The 25,515-nt window shown below is 32.3% G+C and overlaps 2 protein-coding genes across 4 annotated transcripts in view; one reads left to right on the top strand and one right to left on the bottom strand.

Moving 5' to 3' along the window:
- Positions 1–17,419, bottom strand: part of LOC126746143 (thioredoxin reductase 1, mitochondrial-like) — a 35,915-nt gene extending 18,496 nt beyond the window's left edge. The window contains exon 1 of one of the 3 annotated variants that reach the window (XM_050454268.1): positions 17,197–17,419. In XM_050454268.1, coding sequence (XP_050310225.1) covers positions 17,197–17,341 — 145 coding nt within the window. In that variant the 5' untranslated portion in view covers positions 17,342–17,419. Of the gene's footprint in view, positions 1–10,198; positions 10,342–10,671; positions 10,839–17,196 lie in introns of those variants that run through there. The other 2 variants (XM_050454271.1, XM_050454269.1) reach the window with 2 other exon arrangements.
- Positions 10,463–25,356, top strand: LOC126746150 (C-factor). The gene is made up of 5 exons (XM_050454278.1): positions 10,463–10,611; positions 22,015–22,066; positions 22,371–22,561; positions 24,857–25,006; positions 25,058–25,356. Exons 1-5 carry the CDS (start codon positions 10,486–10,488, stop codon positions 25,280–25,282), a joined length of 744 nt encoding a protein of 247 aa, XP_050310235.1. The 5' UTR covers positions 10,463–10,485; the 3' UTR covers positions 25,283–25,356.
- The last annotated feature ends 159 nt before the right edge of the window (positions 25,357–25,515 follow it).

The raw sequence follows: 25,515 nt of genomic DNA, 5'->3' as shown, positions 1-25,515 counted from the left end.
CCTGAAAACTTTCAACACAGTGCCCTTGACAAGAGACTTTGGAACCTATAGCAAGCATGTGATTCATAAGAGAAAAATATCTCAAATAATCCACACACAGTAGATTTATTAACATTAAGCTTTGTCCATAATATAATATTTTATCCTTCTGGCAATAAAGTATATTTTAATTTGATTTGAATATCCTGAAATATCCTCAGAAATGTTTCCAGTTTTAAAGTCAAAATAAGCTTTATTGTTTATCAACACAAAATATTTATAACAGAGATATAAAAATATTGGATTAACCAGCAAAAGAAAAAAAACACAGAGTACTAAATTTCCTAATATACTTATATCCATATCTCCAATAAAAAAGCATTAACATAAAATTAACTTACATATGAAATAATCAAATACCCAGACAGTCTAAAATTCGTGTTTATCGGTGTATTCATCATTGCTGTAGTAAGCTTTTCCTAACATACATTTTCTAATTCCTATCCTAAATAATTTATACGTAGTCTTTCTAAGCAACATTGTAAGATTTAGAGTTTTGGGTTCGAGATGTTTGGGAATCAATACCTTTATAGTAAATATTACTCAAATAATAGTTTACCAAATTCACATATATTTAATTTTAGATTTGCTAGTATAGAGGAACTTAAAGATGCTTTATTTCTAATAAAATCTAAGGCCATCATAGATGATGATATTGGAGTTGATGTGATTATTATTACTTCCTATAATGACACACCTTGTAAATTTTCCCATAAAATCTTCCAAAGGTAAATAATCCACTTGAGCTGAAGGACTTACGACCAGTTAGTGTTCTCCCTTATTCTCCCAACATTATTGAAATTTTTAGAATAAATCCTTAATAATCAAATAAGGGTACATGTTCGATGGTATAAATTATTACCGACAATACAGTCCGGGTTTCAAAGAGGGTATAGTTGTTCAACTGCACTTTTAAAAGTAACAGATGATATATTCCATTCTACAGAAAATGATGAATTAATTGTTTTAAACCTCCTTTAAGCTTCAAAAGAATTTGATAAAATAAATCACACATTTCTAGCAATTTTAAAATATTTGCACAGAAAAATAAAATTTCACTCTGAAACACATACACTAGATCTTCGCCATACAGATTCAATAACAATCCCATTTTGCAGAAGATCTATTTTTGAAAGATCTTTTAGTTACAACATAGTGCAACTTTATAATAAAATACCTCTGCATATTTAAGATATTTCCCACAGGTCTCTTTTAAAAAACATGTTAGAGTTTATATTGATCGATTTATATAATATAGATAACACATAGAATGTTGGTGTAGTTCAATAGTCACATTTGAGGTTACTTAGCATTTACTGGTATAAGTGGAATGAGATGGTTATCTGATCAAATCTGTGTTTAGTATAATTTGGTGTGCCATTTTTGTACATTCATTAATTAGCCTAATTGCTAAGAGATTTGTGGTGCCTATACCTGGTTCAGTAGAATAACTGCACCTTAGTTAAGGCAATAGTGTTTTTCAATAATATTATTGTATCAGTTTGAATTTGGAGTAAAAGACATTATTATTATTAAATGAACAGGTGAAATTTACATATATTGACTGATTGACTGAAGACTACTTTTTATGCAATAAAGAAGCAGTCATAAGCATAACAATAGATCTCAGCTTGAATAAAAATTACAAGATTCTCTATGGTTAATCCACGACAAATATTTTATGGCATGCTTCCACAGTACCAACAATGAATTGAATAAGTGGGGCGAAGAGTTTCTCTAAAAGCAGACTCCATATCTTACACCGAAGATACCCAAAGCTTATGATTATTTTAAGTATTAGAGCTATGGCTTTGTTAACAAAAATTATTGTATTGCTCTGATATTTAAGCCATCTTCTGAGTTTGAAGGGGAAACACGTTAAACTTTGACCAGAAACACGTTAAGTTTTATTAAATTTATTGATACTGTGGGTTTTGTATTTTTGTGATGACATAATCCTAATGAGTCTTGTAAAGTTAATTATTATATGACCCTGGTATTATGTTTTTTTATTAAGTAAATCGGACACCACTATAAGATTTTAAAGAGTTCATGTAGTATTATTCTAAAGTTTTCTAAGAATTGGTCTTGTCATTCTTTGACCCATTAAATTAAAACTACTGATACAATGGAAATAATAAGTGTAATGCAAAGGATTCAAAATAAAAGTTCTTTTGGAGGGGATGGTACTTTCATTAAAATTCTGAAAGCACTTCCATAAATCCAAGAACCATAAATCAAAGTTTTAATCTGGGTGAATATACTGAATCTCCCTCTACTATCGACCAATTTCTCTCTTATCAACAATTTCAAAAATTGTCACAAGAGGTCATCAAGAGTCAGATGCTGGAATTTCTTAAGAGAAATCAGGTTTTAGCAACATCACAATTTGGCTTTCAATATGATCTAAGTACAAACAATGTGATTATTTGATTTCTGAGTCTCAATGAGGGTAGTGTAGAGGCAGCCTTATTTTGCAATATCGCTAAATGTGAACTATGTTTTGCAAGCTGGAATTTTATAGTTTTCGTGGTGTTTCCTTGAGAGTCACAAGTTCAACCCATCACTCAAGGTTCTATATTAGGACCTTTATTGTTTTTAATTTTTGTTAATAACCTTCCAAATCTGAAGATCTCTGGAAAATTTGTTATGTACACTGATGAGACCACTGTCTTGTGGAACAATGCATTAGAGGAGGATCTACATTTGGACACAACAATTACACTTACACAAGGATTCATGTAACTTGCTAGTACTCAATGTTTCTAAGACAAATAAACAAAGAAAAATTGTTCTAAACAAAGCTACCTTAAGTTACTACCACTAAACTTAACCACTCCACCCCATACACACTCGAGTTCTAAAACAAACATCAGAAAACAATACATAAGAACAGTAGACAAAAAATACATAAAAAGTAAATTAAATTCCATAATTATCCCCTCAAGTATAAGACAGCAAAGAATTCTAACCATACAAACAATTCAAATACTGTAAACTTACACTTAGGGAAAAATGTGTCGACATAGTATGCATCCAGTGAATAGTAACAATTTTCAGTCAAAACTATTTTCAATTTAAGTTTAAAAGTGATTCCACCTGGTAAACGATTGAAAATTTTGATTCCCTTGTAGAAAATATATTTTTTAGTTAATGTGGAGAAGGGGATTGGAAGATTTAGATCGTTCATTTGACGCGTTAAGTATCTTGGATTTGGGGTTATAAATTTAAAGCGATTTACAAAAAGTAAGCAGGCCACTTTCTAAATGTAGAGGGAGAAGACAGTGTGTATGCCCAGCCTAATAAATAATGGGCGACAGGAATCTCTTGGTTTAGCCCCACAGATGTAACGTACAGCACGCTTCTGTAAAACTTCAGAAGCAAATGGCATACCTAAGGTGGGATTCAATTAATGAAAAATATACAGATCTTCCAAACTCCATGCCAAGCTCCAGGGTAGCCACTCTGACTGCAAAACAACCTGCAGAGACCTTTTTGCAAGTACCGAGGATATGCTCTTCAAATCTGAGTTCTCTGTCAATGAATATACCCAAGAATTTTTTGTATTATTTGAATTTTGAATTATTGTATTATTGAATTCTGTACCTCTTGAGTGTTTATTATGTCCTAGTCGAGTCTGTGGCAAAACTCTTTTTTAAGAGGTTCTATTCTTCAAAAAGGAGAGATTATATTTATGGGTGGGTTAAATCATTTTTAAACTTGCAAGCCATTTTTTCATCCTTGTTTATTCTAAAAACCAATCTAATAAATCAATCAATCCAAGCAAATAACCCTAATTTTATAAGAAGTTCTCATGTTGTAGCCTTGCCTACACATCCTTCGACATTAATAAAGAATTCCTTAATTTCTTCCAAGTTTAAAATTTTTTAGCCTCAACTTCCTTCCTCAATTCGAAAACTTAAAGGCGAGAATAAATTTGTAGGGGAATTAAAGCTCTTGGTGCTGGGAAAGGCTTACTATAGATTGTCAGAGTTTTTAGAGGATCATTTTGAGCGTTGACTTAATTTTCAATATTTTATAATATATAATAATAATAATAATAATAATAATAATAATAATAATAATAATAATAATAATGACTTTTATTTTCCCATATAATACAAAGATATAAACTTATTGCTAAGGTCTATTACGGCGCAGTCTAACTTATAGCTACTCTACTGAACCCTATACCTTAAGCTAAAACTAACTACATAACAATTTACATAGGTACTATAATTTCTATAAAAAAAAAAGCAAATTATATGTAAATTCGTGAGTTTAGTATTTCATATCAATAAATACTACACCCTAAACATTATTGCAATCAGATTAGCCACTATAAAACATCATAATATACTACATCAAATATTTAATGTAAGACCTAATTTTTCTTTTAAAAGACACTTCCGGCAAATGTTTCAAATTATTTGGAATCCTGTTGTAAAGCTTCGCTATATTATAAATAAAAGATCTCTCAAAGATAGACGTGGAGTGACGTGGTATAGTTATAGAGCCTTTGTCTCTATTTTTATATTTTGTGTATATTTTTTTGTATAAATATTCTGGACATTTCCTTGCTATTATTTTATAAACTAAAACTATTGAGTGATAAATACGCCTCTCATCGATTCTAAGCCAGTTCAACTCTCTTAATTTAGCCGATACTCCCTGTTCCCTGCCCCGCAGACCCCCAATTAACCTTACGCAATGATTCTGTATTAGTTGGATATGGTATTTATCTCTTTCTAGCAAACATGGTCCATATACTACATCTGCAAAATTAAAATGGGAAAGCACTAAAGAGTCACAGAGCATCCTTTTCATTGAAGTTGTTAATAAGTGTCTTTGCTTACATATAAGTTTTAAATTGATAAAGGCTTTCTTTATACACATATTAATGTGTTAAGTAAACCTTAAACTGCTATCTAAAATTAGGCCCAAATTCTTAGCAAAATCGATGACAATAAGACCCTCGTCATTTAACGTTAATTTAATATTAGGTAATTAAGGTAAGACTTGAGATTTAGAAGGATTGAGCTCTAAACAATGTTTCTGTGAGATTGAAAGAAGAGTACTTAAATCTTCATTTAATTGATTTATGGTTTGTAGCAATTGGTGTAACTTACAGGATTTATACATTTGTGTATCATCTGCGTAAAAATGAAGAAGTGCAAATCTAATGTATTTGGCCATCTGTGAAGTATACAATGTAAACAGAAGAGGTCCCAAAATGGATCCCTGTGGAACACCAAATAAAAGCTGCTTTGCATTGGACAATTTACCATTCAATTTTACCCTTTGACTTCTACCTTGTAAATAACTAGCAATTAAGGTGCATGAATGTATATTAAAACCCAGATATTTTAAAATTGCCAAAAGAAGAGTGTGATTTATCCTGTCAAATGCTTTTGAATAGTCTAGAAGAATAAAGACAGTTAGTTCGTCATTTTCGATAGCTTGAATAATATCATCTGTGACCTTCAAAAGCGCCGTCGAGCAACTGTATCCTGGTCTAAATCCAGACTGTACTTCCGGTAGTAAATTATATTTTTGTACATATTCCCTTATCTGGATATTAAGAATTCTTTCTAAGACCTTAGAAAGAGTAGGAAGTATACTAACCGGGCGTAAGTCCTTCAATTCTACAGGATTATTTACTTTAGGAAGAGTTGTTACCAAACAGCATTTCCATTTATCAGGAAAAGATGATTTTTCTATACTATAGTTTACTAAATGTGTTATTACAGGGAGAATTATAGGACAGCAAAGTAGCAACATATCAATACCAATATCATCATCTCCAATGGCTTTTGATTTAATTTGAAAAAGAGCATCTTTAACTTCTTGATCCGTAGCTAATCTGAAATGAAAAACATTGGCCTTTGATAATGTATTATTAAGGTAAAAATTTAACAAATCCGCATCAGGATTAACTTGTGGTATATTAACAAAATAGTTGTTGATATCCTCTGCAGACCAACGCCCCGGAATCGCACTATTTTTTGATGACCCATAAATATCTTAGTCACACATCAATTTCCAATTTTCTCTAGATCTGTTAATTCTGATTTGATTTTCAAAATACCCCCTCTGTTCCCTCTTAAAAGTTGCACTTACATAATTTCTTAACTCTTTATAAGATTCCCAGTCATCACGCAACTTACTCCTCTTATACTTAGAGCTTTATTTCTAAGTGACATTAAATATTTTAAATTAGGTGTTATCCAAGGAACTTTTTTCTTAGTAATGCGTACAGTTCTTTTTGGAGCGTAAATATCAAAATGAGTAGGTTCAATATCTTGATGAGTAGGTTCATCCACCATTTGCTTTAAACTTAAAGACTCTAGAATGGATGAGAAGAGTTCAACAACATTAGATTGCAGATTAGACATATTTACATTAAAGTCGCCCATACACAAGAAAAGAAAGAAAGAAAGAAAGAAAGAAAGAAAATGTGCTATATTACGTAAGACAACAAAATCTTGTGTACAAGCATCCTAAAAACTAAAAAATTCCAAATTCACTTTAAATTTCAAACAAAAATAACTTCTAAAACACTTTACCATAAAATTTACACACATTACCAAAATTAATCATAACAAAACAGATTGAGAAAAAAAAGCATCTTTTTGATAAATTTCATTAAAAAATAAGTAAAGCTGTCAATAAACCAGAATTTAGAAGAAGTAAATTACATTATTTAACAGGAAACAAAACTAAAACACTAAAATGATGTCAGAGCACAGGTTAAAAGGTATCATTAAAAAAATCGTCAAGGCTATAATATGCCCTGGATAATAAAAGTGATTTTAATTCCTTTTTGAATCTCTTAACTTCTAAAATTTGTCTGATACATAGAGGAACATGGTTGTAAATCTTTTTGCTAAGGTATATAAGTGAGTTCTTGGTGAGGGAGGATGTAGGGATTGGTAAGGGAAAATCGTTAACCTGGCGAGTCATATGACCAGTGTTAGAGGGAGGTTTAGGACATTTATGAATAAGAGTAGCTGTTTCTAAGATAAAAAGAAAAAAAAGAGTTAGGATTTTTTGAGATATAAAGAGAGGTTTACAAGAATCTCTTAACCCAGCGGAACATAGGTATCTAACTGCCTTTTTTTGAATCACAAAAATTATGTTTAATAATCCCTTGTTGCTTAAACCCCAAAAAGGCAAACCATAACGAAGGTGGGACTCAATAAGAGAAAAGTACACTGAACGTGCAACTACCCCTCCCAGCTCATGCCCCGCCATTCTTACTGCAAAGCATCCAGAGGATAATTTTGATGCAAGATTTAGGATATGATCTTCGAAGCGAAGGCGACCTTCAATGGTAATACCAAGGAACTTACAGCTTTCTTTGTTTTGCAAGGGGGAGTTTTCACTAAACATAAGGCCCTGAACGTCACACTTAAATCCCATAATAAAGGTTTTGCCCACATTAAATACAAGCCTGTTTGCAGCACACCACTCCGATAAAATCTTAAGATCCTTAAAAACCTGGGCTCTAACATTATCAGAATCTCTATGATTCCATAAAATGGTGGTATCATCAGCAAACTGAACCACTTTGCCCTGCAGTTTTAATGAACCCGAATCATTTACATAGAGCAAAAATAATAGTGGTCCTAACACTGAACCCTGAGGTACTCCAGTTTTAAGGGATCTGGAATCGGATAAACATCCAGATACTGTAACTCTTTGGGTACGATTAGACAGATAGGATTCCAGCCATTGCAATGCCACACCTCTAAAGCCATAATTATTGAGCTTAGACAGCAGTATTCCATGATCTACACAATCAAATGCCTTGGATAAATCGCAAAACACTGCCGCCGCGGACTCTCCAGAATTTAAGGACACATAGACACTCTCCAAAAAGCCGAAAACAGCGTCATGAGTCCCTTTTCCCGTTTGAAATCCAAACTGATTTGCAGATAAAATGCAATTATGTTGCGAAAAAGATAAAATTCTGATTTTTGCAAGTTTTTCAACTATCTTGGAGAGGGTAGACAATATAGAAATTGGACGAAAATTACAAGGCTCACTCACATCTCCACCCTTATAAAGAGGGATAACCACTGCCTCCTTCAAACATGCTGGAAAGATGCCGTTATGAAAGGAATTGTTTATGGCAGAAGCTAAGGCATTCAATGCTGAGTCAGGCAAAAGGAGTAGTAATTTTGATGATATTCCATCAGCTCCAGCTGATTTATGGTTTTTTAAGCTTTTAATTGCATCTCTAACATCAGTAAGGCTAACAGGATAAAAGAAAAAAGAATTTTGAACTGACACTTGTTGAATATAATGCAAAGGATCAATATTAGTATTGACATCCTTGAGCAATAAATGAGGAATATTACAGTAATATTCATTTAAACTATTTGGTCTTACTTCTGGTTCTGAAACTTTCTTGTGAGAATGCCTGAAGTCATTTATAATTGACCAACATTCTCTCTGCCTATTTGAGGACATATTCAAGAGGTCACTATAATATTTAACCTTAGCTGCTTTTATCATCTTTCTATATAGACTACGATATTTCTGATGATAAAGAATAATGTTTGCATTAGTTGTAAACTTGCACAGCTTAGCCAAAAAACGGAGGTTTTTAGATGAAATTCTGAGGCCTGCTGTGACCCATGGTTTTCTATTTTTCATTTTAAGCCTCTTTTTAGGAAAACACTGATTGATCTTGTCACATAGCACATGAAATAACAAAGTAAACGGGTCAGGAGCCATTTCAACTGCATTCCAATTAACCAAAGCTGCAGTAGAAGAAAAAGCATTAAAATTTGCTCTGCTGAAAATTCTTCCTATATAATGAGATGAAGGAAATACAGTGTTGCATGGAATCCTAGCGAGAATGGCTTCATGGTCAGAAATACCAGATGAGAGTACTCCACATGACACATCATTTAAATTTGTACACAAATAATCAATAGTAGTTGCAGATGAGGATGTTATACGTGTGGGTGAAAGAACATGCATCTTCAAGTCATAAGATTCCAATATACTTAAAAGGGATGTATGATATGATGGCAAGCTTACATCAGTGAAGTTAATATTAAAGTCACCAGCCAATATAACTATGGAGTGTAGAGACAATTGGGATAATAGAGAATCAAGTTTGTCCAGGAACATACCAATATCTCCTGTGGGTGGTCTATAAACACAAAGAACATATAAATTAAATCGCTTACAAAAACAAAGGGAGAATTCAAAAACCTTCTCCAACAGAAAGCTATCATACTTATTAATTTTACAGAAAAAAGCTTCAATTGTTTGTTTAACTAAAATAGCTGTTCCTCCATGTATGGAGTGTTGCCGACAAAAAATTGATATAGCAATATAATCGGTTATTAAGAAACATTCGTTAGGCTTTAACCAGTGCTCAGTTAGTAATACAATATCAGGAAAATCACATGAATCAAGTAGAAGATGAAGGGTCACATTCTGTTAGTAATGTGGAAACATTTACCTCAAATTCATCATAGAAATTATTAATATTACTATTGGGCGGCCTATAATAACATCCTACTATAAATATCTTGTTTTCAATTTTGATTTTTAACCATAATTGTTCTGCATATTTCCCAGTTAAATAATTAATTATTTGAATATTAATAAAACTCTTTACATAAAACATTACCCCCCCTCCTCGACCAGTCGAGCGATCTTGCCTAACTAAATTATAGCCTGGAAATCAAAGAAACTCATCTGTCGTGTAATTAGTTAACCAGGTTTCAGATAACCTGGTATAAAATATATTTTATATGGATATAAGATATTTTTTTTAAACCTTGTACTTTTTGTAAAAATTTGTCTTTTTGTTTTATTTAGTGTAGTTTATACCTAGTTTGTGCTTTGTTTATAACAATGTTATTTGATGAAACAGTAAAGCTTTCCTTCTTCTTCTGCTACTGATAATGAACAGCAGGAACAGAGCCAACATACTGAGCATATTTGGAACCCATTACAAAGATGTAATTCATAAGATAAAAACTGATCATTATTAAAAATATTGTAAATGTCCCACTTAAAGGAAAACAACCTCTCCACCAACCCATTTGAAGGTTACATAGCAAATTGCATCACATTATCACACGGATTCATGACTGGACGGTTTTTAGTTCAATGACAATTCACTTTTACTTACGGGCTTGAGTTGCGGCACTGGCGTATCTCAATTGCCTCTGGCCCCAATTTTTAAGCAATAGAAAATCGTTTTTTTTGATCCTGCACACTCCACTTAACGTGACATTTTTAAAACAAAAAACAGACGCCATGATGATGGTGACAGTGACAGAAAAATGATGTTTCCTTGAAGCAGCCGGTTGCGGCCAACCTTGACCCCACTTATCACTTAAACTCCAAAACCAAAATTTCGTCAGGGATTTTTCATTTTATTTTTGACTTTGAATTGAGTATTGTGTGCGATAAACGATGAAATCGATTTTAATTACCGGCTGTAACCGCGGACTGGGCTTGGGAATGGTTAAACAACTATTAAAAAGCACGACGCCTCCGGAAAAACTGATCACAACTTGTCGTAGTATAGAAAAGGCGAGGGTAAGTGGTTTTTTTGGTTATGTTAGTTAAGTCCTAAACAAGGAAAATTTGAATATTTACCTGTGGGCGCCATGGTTTTTCTTACAGTAGTATCACAGACACTTAAAAACTAGCGTGGAAAGCTCGACCGACGAATGTTTAAATGAAAATTCAAGCTGCGATCTTTGCTGACCGACCGCCAAACGTCAAATAAAACAAATAGAAAGAAACCGGCTGCGTTCCTAATTCATAGATTTATTGCGTCATTGGTGGGATGCGCGATAGGCGTTGCGTCGCCTTGGTTATGGCTTAAGCCGGGAACACACTTGTGACAGTATAGCGGTGGTTTCACGTTTTGTAGATTAATCATCATCAGCAAAATTGTTATGCTTCTATTAATGATATATATAATTTACCAAATTAATAATAAATAAAAAATCCTTTATTACCACATCAATTGATATATCAGGACTTTGGGATTGTTAATTAATAAATCTTATACATAGTTCTTATGTTAATAATTTTTTTTATCTGACTGTGCTTAAGCCAACGAGTTTAGAGATATAGATTTTTAAACCGTTTAGACTTAAGCAAAATCAACGAGTTCAGAGATCTAGAAACTGCAAACCTTCGGTGAAAATTCACGTCGTCGATGTGTTTACATCTCTTGTGATGACGAATTTTCATGACTTTACCGATTTTTTATTATCCACATTAAAACCAATTGTTTTAGTTAATATGTCTGCAAATTCTGCCAAGAGAAAGAATTTAGTAACCTCGTCTGCACAGTTTGCCTTGGAATATTTAATTCAAGCTGCTTGGAAAGGAAGAATTAAGAATTCTGTTTCTATTCAAGGATACAAAATACTCTGCTCTAATGACTGCACTATTTTTTCTAGAAAACAGGAATACCAAATCTCTGAAATTCAAAAGGAGATTAATTAATTAAAAGCTGAAACCCAAAGTATTGTGTTAGAACCTCGAAAAAAAGTAATCTACCTATTTCTGCTCGTCTATGATCCGCAATAGATCTAGAAGATAAAATATCTGACCTGCAAACTAATAGGATAACCCTGACAAAGACTATTCAAACTCTGGAGACAGTTAACAATACCAATAAACTAAAGATTACATGGGCAAAATTAAGGCTATGGAAGAATTAATTTTGGAGGACAACAAAAGTTGAAACCCTGACAGAAGAAAATGATAAATGTTATCAAGCCATTGAGTCACTGCAATCTACAAGACAACCGTGCCCTCCATTTCATCCAAATAATATCAATAAAATGGTTTCTGAGCAAATAAACTCCATGTGTAAAGGAATCGAAAAGGCAATCGGAGATCATATCCACGACTTGAAGAAACATTTAGGACGCATATCCAGGATATACAGCAACCCACAATGAAAATAACATATCTTAACTGATTACACATGTCAATAACCTCAAAGACTCAAATATTGACCTGATTACGGTTGTGAGCAACTTGCCCAGTTCTCAACTCAATGATAAATGTATATCAACTTCTGCAGAGGCCACACATCCGAATATTCCCGCTAAAGATATCGTTCGACCTCTCGAACCTCCTCTTCTGAATGATACTTCTAATAAAGAACCATCTAATACAAAGGACCCAAACCGACGAAGGCAAATCTCCAGTAATCATCTAGTGCCGTTTATTAATATTGGTATGGTCAATCATCAGAACAAGAAAAATTTCATCTCACACTTGACAACAACAACACCGCAATTTTCAGGTAGTCAAGGCTAACAAAAGATCTAAAAGGAATGGACTGATCTGTTGTAGCCCACCTAAAAAAGATCTATAGGTTGCAAATCCTCAAATAGAGACATATGTAAGGATTATATATATCTATCTTGCTAACTTGGATTGCAATACATCTCCTGAGCACATTTTAGACATCCTTGATCCAAAATTCAAACATGTGTGTACCTGCAGCAAACTCAATTCTAAGTTTGAAAAACCTAGACCTGTTACTTTTGAACTAGGAGTTCCAAAACACCTAAGACATCAATTAGATATTGTTATCTCAATAAAAACTTCTGGCCTGTGGGATGCTATGTAGCCGAATTTAATGCCAAATTAGATCATACTATACATTGATCAATCACATATACTCTCAGACAATAACATAGAAGTTTTTTCCAGCAATACTAATAGACCAAATAATTTCCAAATTTCTAACGGTCCCCTAGAGACATTGCAACCGCTAGTAATGTTAATTACACCACCAGTACTCTAATTGTTAAGGATTATTCATTCCTATACAACATACAGTGTGATTATGAACTTTTACTAAATCTTGGCTTGATTCATCTATACTGACCATCAGTGAATTCACTTCATCGGATATCGAGGTTAAGAGGTATGATAGAGATAAAACCTCTACTGATCTGGAAAGAGATGGCGGTGTGGTTCTAGCAATTAATAATAAACTATCATCATCTCCTTTTAAATTACATAATCTGAGGTCAGTGGTACCCAGTCACGACGATACTATGGCATGCAAAATCTCATTCCTTAATAAATGTATCTGTGTATTTGTGGGGTACATACCCTCTTCATGCTTCGTACATAGAACCAGTATGCGACTTCTTAACAGTACAAATCTCTGAATGGAAAATATGTCTTAATTCTTCATATCTAGATAACGATTCATCTAACTGATAGATAACTGGAAAATCGGCGCCCTTTCTAATATTTTTAACTCGTACAATTTTAATAAAATTAACATAGTAAGAAACAATAACATCGACTGTTAGATCTTGTCCTATATAATGGTTTTCAGTGCATTGTTCATAGAGCCCGTTGCACTGCATTGTTTAGCAGACATAAAACCTCTATAAAAAATAAGCTGTTCTTACATAAAAATGAGGACATTAAGCCTACAAATTATAATTTTAAAAGGGCCAAATCTTAAAATGCCATATTAGGAATTGCTAGAAAAAATTGGTTTTCTATTTATCGATACACCGACGTTGGCTTGGCCTGCAATAGATTTTAGGATTTACTTTATGATACGATTGACAAGTGGGTTCCTAAGGCCAAAGTTGGTATCATTAAAAATACCCTCCGTGGTACTCTACTGAAATAAGAAAAAACATTCGCTTAAAAACATATCTTAGACAAGATCCAAAAAACCTAACGAAACATACTGGGAGTTTACAACAATGAAACTATTAGTTTAAAAATTAGAAATGATTTAAAAAATAAATGTGCTCCAGGATATGATAGCATTAATTAAAAAGTTACTGTCAGCGTTTGATATAACTGGACCCAAAATAGTAGAATTAATAAATGAAGTGTTGGCCAAAGGGAACTGAGCAATCAAAAATAGATAAAATTGTTCCATTCCATAAACAGATACAGATGACTTAAACAATTGCTGTCCAATCTCTTACTCCAGTCTGAGTACTTTCAGCAAGATACTAGAAAAATCATTCAAATTAGGATTGTAAATTTCATAGATATACACTTTCTTTTTTGGCAACAATCAATGTTTTTTCCAAAAAAAAAAGCAATACCCTTAAAGCAACTGTTGACTTATTAGAACAGATTACTGGTGAATTAAACATATTAAGTTTGTTGTAGTAGTATATATTGATTTGATAACAAGCCTTCGATACCATGGATCTTGAACTCTTCCTAAAAAAACTGCACAAAATGGGCTTTCGTGGAAATTGCCATAAACTATTACAATCATGCACAAAAGGCAGAAAGCATTTTACTGTTATAAGCGGAAAAAGTACTGAAGAACAAGATCTAGATGTTGGTGTTGATTAGGGGTCTGCATTGAGCCTTTGAAAGTGTCCGATATGTACAAAGTCTTAAATATCTGCTAATAAAATTAAAACGCTACTGTTTGCTGATAATACTGATTTGGAATATTCTGCTGAAAATGAGGATGAATCAGAAAGAGTTATTAATGACGACCTGGAAGAATAACAAACTACAAGTAAGTATAATATTAAAAAGACAGTGTACATGATCTATACTCAAAAAAAGGAAAAGAACTATAGAGCCAGAAATTAAACTTAATATCATCCCAATGAAAAAAGTCAAGGATATAAATACCTAGGTTTAATAATTACTAAATAACAATTATTTAAAAAAATATGTTGCGAAACAGATATAAATAGTGTCATCAGTTAAATAGCTCCTTTTATAGTTGCAATAAGATGATGCTGACATTAATTAAATTCAAGAGCTAAATATATGCTGTATATAACAACTTTATTGAACCACATCTAAGATTCTTAATTTCATGTTGGGGCAGCATAAGTTTGTACTTATTCGAAAAACTACAAAAACTCCAAAATAAGGCAATAAAGACTATATTCTCTATAAATGCAATAACATCAATTAAAACAATGTACAAAATGTGAATTAAAAAAAAGTCAAAGTAAGATATAATACTATGTTGAACTTAAGCAAAATAATAAAAGCCACAGTTATAATACGAGAGCAAATGAAAATCTTCTAAATCGTACCTTAAACCAAAAGACTAAATAAAACCAAAAATAAATGTCTACTATATTAAATCATATATAAATACATTTAAACCAAGATAATGGCTTACCAGATGCAGATAATAGATGCCTATCAGCCCCCGGAACAAGCTGGCTTCCGAAAAGGTCATAGCACAATAGAACACATACAATCCGTTCGCACTATAATAGAAAAATGCAACGAGTACAATGAACCACTACACCTCGCATTTGTTGACTATAACAAAGCTGCTTTTGACTCCGTAGAGTTGTGGGCTATTTTTAAGGCCATGAACAATTCAAGAATCGACTCTCGATACAAGCAGCTTCTCAAACACATATACGAAAATGCGACAACCACCGTTAAAATGTCGGAAGAGATAGAAACAACCAAATTCAAATAAAAAGAGGAGTAAGACAAGGGGACACCATCTCCCCAAAGCTGTTTACACTGGCACTGGAAGAGGTTTTTAAAACTCTGGACTGGAACGAGAGAGGCATCAAAATCGACGGCAAACATCTGAGCCATTTACGCTTTGCGGATGATATAGTACTCTTTAGCCAGAATATAATAGAATTACAGGAGATGTTGGCAGAACTTCAAAGAGAATCGAAAAGAATAGGTTTAACCATGAATTTAAATAAAACAAAAGTCATGTCACCTGACAATATCCAAGTACATATAGAAGACCGAATTATTGGCAATGTCGAAGAATATGTATATTTAGGACGTTGCATCAAATTGGGCAAAGAAAATCAAACTGCCGAAATAAACAGACGTCTTCGTTTGACATGGGCAGCCACGGGTAAACTGTCACACGTCTTGAGAAATGAAACTTCTCCAATTAATTTGAAAAGAAAGGTCTTCAATGCCTGCTTACTGCCCGTGATGACTTACGGAATGGAAACCATGACACTCACTGTTAATCAGCTAACAAGCTTAGGACCACCCAAAGAGCCATAGAGCGGATGATGCTAGGAATAAGCCTGAGAGACCATACCACAAATGAGAGTATTAGACAAAGAACTAAAGTTGAAGACGTCATAACACGCATAGCCCACTTGAAATGGAGCTGGGTAGGACACGTCGCGTCGCCCGACAGGACGACTTGAGATGGTCAAGACACATCGTTCAATGGAGACCTCGCATACATAAACGCAGCGTTGGCAGACCACAGTTACGCTGGCTCGTTGATGTCAAAAATAAAGTAGGCAACAGATGGCACTAACTGGCACAGAACAAAGAAACATGGAAGAATATAGGGGAGACCTATGTCCAGGAGTGGACTGTGAAGGGTTGCTGAAAGAAGAAGAAGAAGATATTTTTATTAATTTTTGTTCGAAAAATCTTATTATATATATAGAGGCATATAAATATGCAAAATCAAATAAATTTAATTTAAATAAACCTAAATAATATTCTCCATACAGATACAAAATTATAATGTTGTATATTTGTTAGAAATAGATAATACAGTCTTTATAAGGTTTAGAATGAAAAATTACTGTTAAGGTCTTGGTGCCAGCTATTTTGTAACTGTCTGTATCTATTGTTCAAAAAAAAAATTAGTACCTACATACATCATGGACATACTACATTCAAAACTTCATAGTACATGGCTGGTATATCTCAGGAATATTTTTTATTAGTTGCTGTACCTAACCTAACTCATATAGTTTTACACAATACTGATATTATTTATAATTTTTGTCAAGAAACGGTTAATTAGTTTAAAATAGATATCAAATTATTGTAAATCATATTTTTAATAAAATATTCCTATTTAAATTTCCCACAATTACCTCCAGCCCACAATTAAATTATTACAAATCATAAATTGGTTATTACTAATAATAGTATGATTCATCACATATTGTTGCTTGGTAAAATTATGAAAAATATAGTTTACAATCCACATGTATTTGCATTGAAATCTATATGGCGTATTATCTTTTAGATTATAGTAGGTAAGATATGAATACAAAAGTATATTGTCTTAATTGCTGGGTCACCTTTTACGTAAAAAAAATATATATCATCACTATAATTATCTTAGTATTAATTGTAAAATAAATAACGTAAATATATAACACTTACCTTTACTGGTTACAGTGGTTACGTCGTTATTTAAAACTCCTGCCTCTTTGTTCACTAAATTTCCCTTATTTTTACGACCAGCGTCCACTTTTTTACCTTTTTCTTTTGTATCGTACGATTTCGATTTCGAACCCCAACACGGCATTTCGACCCAATAGTAGATCAACTTGAAACTAAAAATGCACCCAATTTAACACTGAAACGACCCGCATGCGAGTTATACGAGCATCTCGGATTCAACCAAGGAAAAAACCAATTAGATTGTGAATAATAATCCTTTGCCGGAAAAAATTACATCATTTATCGAAATAAGCATCTGTACGAGCACACACACGCGGTTTAAACAAAAAAAATAACAGTTTAAGGTATTATGGTTTAATCCCATTCACTTTTTATAGTTGTAAATCAATAAAATATTAATAGTTTAGTACATTAGTAATTTAGTACATTTTTTTATTATTACCATTGGTGTAAGTACCCATTTCGCAGTTATGTTTTATGTTTTAGTCTAGACTTTATGGTCACCCTGTAATAAAAAAAACCAACAATTTAGAACAAAAATTTATTTATTTTTTCTAGAGAAATCTGTTAAAAACTTCATAATTTTCTATGAATTATACGGTAATTAAGGCCGAAAGAGTAAGAATAAGGTGGTTCCTAACACGTACATTCTAGGAAGGTTCCAGCGATAGATTCTATTCTCCAAGGGCGCCAAGTTAAATGACAGTAATTGGATCAGATGGCTTTAAAAAATATATTTCCAAGCAGTAAAATTCGATTTAGTCATGATCTATACAGGGTGTTTCAAATTCGACCCTCAACAAGGAGATCTCGGGGCACAGTTGAGAAATTTTGACTTTAACAATATTCAATTTAAAGAAAATTAAAAATGTCGAATGGTTTCGAAAATATTCGCAAAAATACGAAATTTTGAAGAATCGATTTTATTTTTTTCTTGACGTGATAATAAACCCAAAGTCCTCCAATAAAACAAGATTTTATCCGGATGCCTGGAATATCATAAAAACTCTCAAAAAATCTGGAAAATGTTAAAACTTAAAATTCTGGAATTAAATATTAAAAACAAAAAATATTTTGGGACATTAAAATTAAAAGAAAAATGATTTGTATTACTTGAAAGACATGGAAAGTCCATGAACAAAACAAGATTTTAATCCAAATGCCTGGAGAATTATAAGGATGATAAACATAAAAAATTCCAAAAAATTTTTTTTTACTTTAAAAATTTCTGGAATTAAAAATTGGAAACCAAAATATATCCTAAAACATTAAAATTGACAGGAAAATTATTTGAAATACTCGAAACATGTGAAAAATGACCCTTAAATCCAGCAATTAAACAAGATTTTATTCCAAATGCCTGGAATAATATAGGAATGCTTAGAAACTCCGAAAAATTTTAAAATTTATTTCCAAGATTCAAAAATTCTGACTTCAAAAACTAAAAAGAAAAACTTTTTTAAAACATTGAAATTAAAAGATCAATTTTTTGAAATAATAATAATTTTCCGAAATTATCGGGGATTATTTTTGCTCCAAATGCATTTATTATTTCTGTTTATTATTTCATTTATACAGTTTATAAATGTACTTTCATCGGTCCATATTACCTTTGTAATCAATTTTAATTATATCTGGCTTTTCTTAATTCGTAAAAAATCATAATTGCTTACATTTTTAGTCAAATAACTATCGGTTTGTACAAAACCTAAAAATATTTAAAACATGTGATATTTATGACCGTTTATATATTGTCTTGTCACTGTATCACAGTCTACTGCAAATTTAGTTTTTTTCCTAAGATTCGGGTTTTTACAAAAAATTAATATTACTTGTGTTACAATGCTAAAAAGGTAATTTTACAGAAATTTTGTAATGTATAAATTCAATATGGCGTCCATAAGGGAAAACAGAGTTGATGATGGTTGGCAAAAGATGAAAAGTCGTATTAAAAATCTAAAAACACCATCATGTAGCACGAAAAAGGTGGCAAAACAAAAGTAGAAATTATTTTAAAATCTCATAAGAAATAAGCTCAGAAAAAAATAAAATAAATTTTTCAAATTTTCGTATTGTTGCCAATATCTTCGGAACTATTCGGAATTTTCAATTTTTATAAATGCCGTATTGCTAAGCTCAAAAATTCTCAACTTTGCCCTTATTTAACCCTCATCGTATCTCTTATAGATTCCGAGATCTCCATGTTGAGGGTCGAATTTAAAACACCCAGCATATCTTCTCGGAATTTAAAGCAATTTCTTATAGCTTTACATACATACAACACACTCCTTATAAGTTTGTAAGGAATCATCCAGTAATTTAACAAAATAGAACTTAATTTGAATTAAAGTCATTGAGCACAAAAAAAAAGTTTTTTCAAACCAAAATAATTGCAAAAATAAATTAAAATTAACAATAATAGAACAAATACCAATGAGTGTAGATTTCTAGAAAAATATTTTATAAGTCAATTTAACAAGAAATAATGCTATTTTAATAATCAGTATTGCCACCTCTAGCATTGATACCATAAATTCGATGACGCATGCTATTTACCAATTTGTTAACTTTTTTTGGCGAACATTTGCCGATTCCTCTAAAACCGCCTGTATAAGTTATTCTGGGTTATCAGAGTTATTTTGATGAGCTCTATAGGATTAAGATCCAGTGAGCAAGAAGGCCACTCCTAAACACCTCCTAAGAAACATTTTGCAACATGTGGAGGTGCATTATCTTGCATACATAAAGAAAAAACTGCCAAAACCTGCTCTTCAGAATCTGACTACAGGCTGTAAAACTAAATTAACATACCTTTGACCTGAGAGGGTCTGTCGAATGGGAAAAGGAGTTCTTTCATCAATCATAATTACAGTGCCTCCTTTGTATTTCAGGATAGGTTTGGCAGCACGAAATCTAGCTTGTCTCCCTTTACATCTTAAAAATTGAACCTGAAAATAAGACATTTATTCAATTTTCATGCTCCAAACACTAATTTAAACAGTTCATTTTATTTTACTTTGAAAGGTCTGAAACATTCACTGGAACTTAAAATCTCTTTTGCTAAATAACCCTCAAGCGCGACGTCTTCTTCTGATAGTTTTGACAAAAATACTAATATCTGTTGCTTGCAAAAGTTGCATTTGAAGCTCTCTCTCTTTTGTATTTGATCTACACTACAAAATCTTCCCGCCCTTTGTTAATTACTCTTCCATGAGTTTTTCTCGCTCTATTGTTTAGTGTTCCCAGTTCCAAAAACCTTGAATAGATTGTGGACTTAGCCCCACGTACGGCATTTTTATTTAAATATATGACAATAAAGAAATTATAAACTTAATGTGACTTGAAAGCGAAACAGTAAAATCGACCATATCCAGAACAATGGTTCCTATATTCCAGGAATTAAAGTTATGTTCGGACTTTTAGAGCCATTGCCAATATTATTCCAGGCATTTAATGTCATATTAAGTTTCTCGGGTCAGTTTTTTGTGTTCGTGGGCTTCTAAAGTCATTTACTTCATATTCTATGTACAGGACAATTTTAAATTATTTTTTATTTTATTTCGAGCGTTTAAAAATTATTTAAATTTTTTCGTGGCATTTGAAGCCAATTTTACTTTTTCTGGAACCCTTCTTGAGCTTTTTAAATATTTTTTTTTCATGTTTCACACATTTGATCACTAATATCGGGAACTTAAAAAATCATTTTTTGAGTCTTCTGATTATATGGCTCATATGTTCCAGGAATTAAACGAATTTTGTACGTGTTTTAGACTTTAGAGTTCTTTGTAATTTTGTTCCAAGCATTTAAATTCATATTGGGTTTTTTCTGATATTTAAAGCTATTTCTAGATTTTCTCTGGTTTATTGGGTCATTTTTTTCAGGTCGTGTATTTTTAAAGCCATCTCCTTTATATTCTATAGATTTTAAATCATTTTTCATTTAATTTTAGACGTTTAAATATATTTTACATTTTTTATGCCATTTGCTATTTCTTTAAAGCAATAGGAATTATAGTCTATATCTTCCAGGGATTTAAAGTGTTTTCTTAAGGCTTCATACACATTCCCGGGGTTTGGAGTAACTTCCCATATTATTCCAGACATTTGAAGTCAATTTCTTACTTTCTCTGGAACCCTTCTTATAGAGCTCCTATTGAAATAATTTTTTAAATTTCTTCATGGGATTTAAAGCTATTACTTTCATACAATCATGATTTATTTCTTCCAGGGATTTTAAGTTGCTATTTCTTTAACTACAGACATACGAAAAAAAATCTCTTCTTGGCCTTTAGAGTATTTTTTTAGTATAAAGATTTTAATTTTTTTACTTTTTAGACTATAGTCCTTTGCAGATAATTCTTAAAATCTTTTTAGCATCTGGACTCCCCAATCCTTAGTTTCTAGTTAGATATTCTTGAGTTCTTAGTCTTCCACCTATTGCTGCTAGTACTGCTTATTCCTATTGGAGACAGTTCAAGAACATTCCAGGATAATCCAACCATCCAGTTTGGACTTTAAATAGAGATAAAGGGTCACTTCCTTTTTTGCAACTATCTTTTACTGAGTTTACCAACAATTCATATTGCTTAAGTATTTAATCCCTGATTACATAGACATATGTCAGGAATATATGTACACATAGAATATTTGAAACAAGTAATTTATAGAACATTCATGATTTTCGTAGAATGTTGTACCATATTATTCCCGTTATATCCAGCTCTAAGTCATGTAGCCTTAATTTTTTTATTGCTTTTGTTCTTTGATTTTACATTATTAATAATATATCTCTTTCAGGAACTGCAGGACTTAGCAAGAGAGAACACAAATATTCACATTTTGGAATTAGGTAAAATATAATTTACTTACAACATATAAAAAAAAGAAAAATGATTTTAATATAGGTAACTGGCAAATTTTACATAAGTAAATTTTGTATATATTGATAATGACGGTGACGTTATAAACTTGACGTTCTTCTAACGCTCAGGATTGTATGTAGGTATATTTTTTGATCAAAATCCCTTTTGACGGATTAATTTAATTTTTGTACAAAAAAGTTAGTATTGATTTATTAATTTATTTTACATCAGAAGATATGAACGCAACTATGATTAAAAACAGGAAAATTCCTTATAGCTCTCATGTTTCAGATGTAAAACAGACAGATACCTTTGACGCATTTGCAAAACAAGTCGAAACTATAGTGGGACCGAATGGCTTAAACGTCTTATTCAACAACGCAGGGTATTCACCTAAATTTACCAGAATTGGGTTGGTGAAGATGGATCAGCTAGTTGATAGCTTCGCGATTAACACTATTGGACCAATTATGTTAACTAAGGTAGTTTCATGTTTAATTACCTCACATTTGAATATTGAGTGAAAAAGTGCTTGAAAGCAAACCTTAAGAGGTTTTATAAGTTCCTTTAACAAATACCGACCGAAGCTTTTAAAGTATTCTTCAATTTCTTTCTGACTTTTGAGTTTTGGTTCTACCTAAACTAGTTTTGTCTGCATCTAGTGACAATTTCTTATTATCAAACATTTGGGACCTCGAGTGTGCATATGGTGCCTTTCCCTGAGCCTCTTTGCTGCTACTTGTGGTGGTTGTATCATCTGCAAACCTGCAATACCTTGACCTAGGCCACATAAACTAAAAACAATAAGGCCCTAAGATTGAACGTTATTATCTTACTCTTTGCTGACGATACACTCTCCTGATCTTTATGTTATTGCTATTGTCAAAATTATAGCACTTTTTAACGAGAAGGTTAAGCGGGATACAGTTAAATGCCTTACTGTAGAACTGTGTAATATAATTATATTTTTTAAAGGCATCAGAGTCAAAGGCAGTTGCAGAATGCTCAAATGCAAGAAAACTGGCAACCTGTAAATATGCCATTATTTTCAAAGTAATTAGAGCAATAGGGCTATTGATGTTTAGCTAGTGGCGCGTCCTCATGGCGTTGGCGCGCAACATCTTCAGTCAGTTATATTGTTAATAAGCCCATATGGCTGCTGTTTCTTTTTTCAGTCATCTGCTTTAAAATGCATATGTCAGTTGTCATCAACTAATTAATTTTTTTCGGACTCGTTATAGAGGTTTAAATCCTCTATAAATTAATTAATATGTTCATCCTAGATGAATGAACCCATGAAAATTCCTATTGAAATTCAATGGGAGGTTTATAAGTTAAAGCCACTTAAATATTTTCGCAACCGACATATTATGCTGCGTTCTCAATTTCGGGTGTTGGCAACTGATTAGACTCTAGTTTCACAATGTGTGCACTTACAAAAGGCAACGTTTCTAAGATAAATAATGATAGTAGTTTGCAGACTAAATAGAAGGGAAAGTCCACATGTCCCCCAAGCCACCATAACATGACTAATATGTGAGTGAATACACATTCTCCCGGATTTCTAAGTAAAAAAGATATTTTTAACAAATATAAGAAACGAATCAACTTTCACGGATTGGAAGTGGTGTTTTATCGTCACACTCCTCTTGCTCAAGACTTTTCAATGTATTTTGTCTTTTAAATTTCAAATTATTAATGAAAACCATTAGCAGCAATTTGTTTGCTAAAGATATCATTAGCATCACAATGGACTGAAGATATTGCGAGCTTACACCATGAGAGACAGCCAAAAGAGATTTTTAAATAGCGTATAATTTGGCACATATGACTCGTCTTATTCTTTTTCAGAAATTGAAGTGGCTTATTAATTTTAACAAAGGAAGAGTCATAATATTTTTAATGATCTTAGTAATTTCAACTTTCAACGGGTTCCCCAGGGATCAGCCTTGGTCCATTTATTTTTGCTTATTATATTAACGATATAAATTAAAATAATAAATTTTCAGAAATTCTTCTACAACCTTATTTGCAAATGACATAACACTGCTGAATGTCAGCAAAACTATTGACATTCTTAAGTGAAATGGCATGGAATCTCAGGAGGATTTACTGCTTGGCTTACCTATTAATGAGGGCAAAACTCAGCTGGTGTTTTTTTCACTGAATCCTTCAATAATTGAAGTCGAAAATAAACCATTTCATAGGCATTCACCTAGAAGCTCATAATTCACTTAGGCAAGTGCATTAGTAGGAGCTTATTTGCAATGTTAAATTTAAGGGACATATTTTTTCAAGAAGTTTTCCTTTTTGCCTATTTCAGCTTCTTTCATTCGCATGCTGTTATATGTTGATCACTTCATGTTGGCACTTGAAGTTTTGGGATTCAAAGACGTTGCATTCTGGTGATTGCTGGATTTTCTCTATACCTTGCTTAGTTCTCCGGACTCTGCTAATCATAATTAATATAACCTAACCTAACACCAAGTGGACTTGGCGTTGTTTACCCCGAAGTAAAATATACACTTCTGGATATTAAGTTTGAGGCATACGACATTATTTCTTTTGGTGTTCTTTACCTCATATAAAAAAGTCACATGGTGTTAAAAGTTTCTATGGAATTGGGTTAATATAAAAAATAAACGATAGTGTCTTATGCCTCTAAATAAAGTACAAAAAATGCCATAAAACTATGTGCTTAACTCAATTTTGGCCAAAATTGGACATAGTGTTGTATACCTCCGGCCTACAGAAATATACTTTAAATGCATTTTCAGGCTTTGCTAACCCTTCTGAAAAAAGCAGCTGAAGCAAACTCAGCTGAGCCGATGGGAAGCAACAAAGCTGCCGTTGTAAATATGTCCTCGATATTGGGTTCCATAGCCCAAAATACTGATGGTGGATTTTATCCTTACAGATGTTCAAAGGTACTTTATATTTTAAGGATTTCTAGTTTATTTATTTTTGTAATATTGTAGGCTTCTTTAAATATGGCTACTAAATCAATGAGCATAGACTTTAAGAACGATGGTATTCTGGCCACTTGTGTGCATCCTGGATGGGTGCAAACTGACATGGGTGGTGCTAATGCACCCATGTCCATTGAGGAAAGCTGTGGCCATTTGGTGAAATTCATTGACAATTTAAGTGAGGAACATAATGGCGGATATTTTCAATATGATGGGAAAGCTCTTCCTTGGTAACACGTTGGAGATACAGTATTTGTACTAGTTTTTAAGTTTCAAGTTTTAAATATAAACTTTGTTATACACTTATAGCAATTATGTTTTATTTCGTATGTTAAAATACTGGGAATGGAAAATGACCTCAAGACTGGATAAAGATATGATCCATAATTTTTACTGCTTTCAAGGAATGGCTTCAACTGCTAGGAAGAAATTAAAATTTCATTAAACACTTAGAGCATATAAGACTG

The sequence above is a fragment of the Anthonomus grandis genome, chromosome 17, assembly GCF_022605725.1.
Source record: "Anthonomus grandis grandis chromosome 17, icAntGran1.3, whole genome shotgun sequence".
Taxonomy (NCBI): Eukaryota; Metazoa; Arthropoda; class Insecta; order Coleoptera; family Curculionidae; genus Anthonomus; species Anthonomus grandis.
The sequence above is the reverse complement of the archived record's forward strand: the minus strand, read 5'-3'. Positions and strand labels throughout refer to the sequence as shown.

Coding starts and splice junctions, on each gene's coding strand:
- LOC126746150 (XM_050454278.1), top strand. CDS start 10,486: ATGAAATCGATTTTAATTACCGGCTGTAACCGCGGACTGGGCTTGGGA. Junction 22,067..22,370: donor TATTCACATTTTGGAATTAG/GTAAAATATAAT, acceptor CTCATGTTTCAG/ATGTAAAACAGACAGATACC. Junction 22,562..24,856: donor GACCAATTATGTTAACTAAG/GTAGTTTCATGT, acceptor ATGCATTTTCAG/GCTTTGCTAACCCTTCTGAA.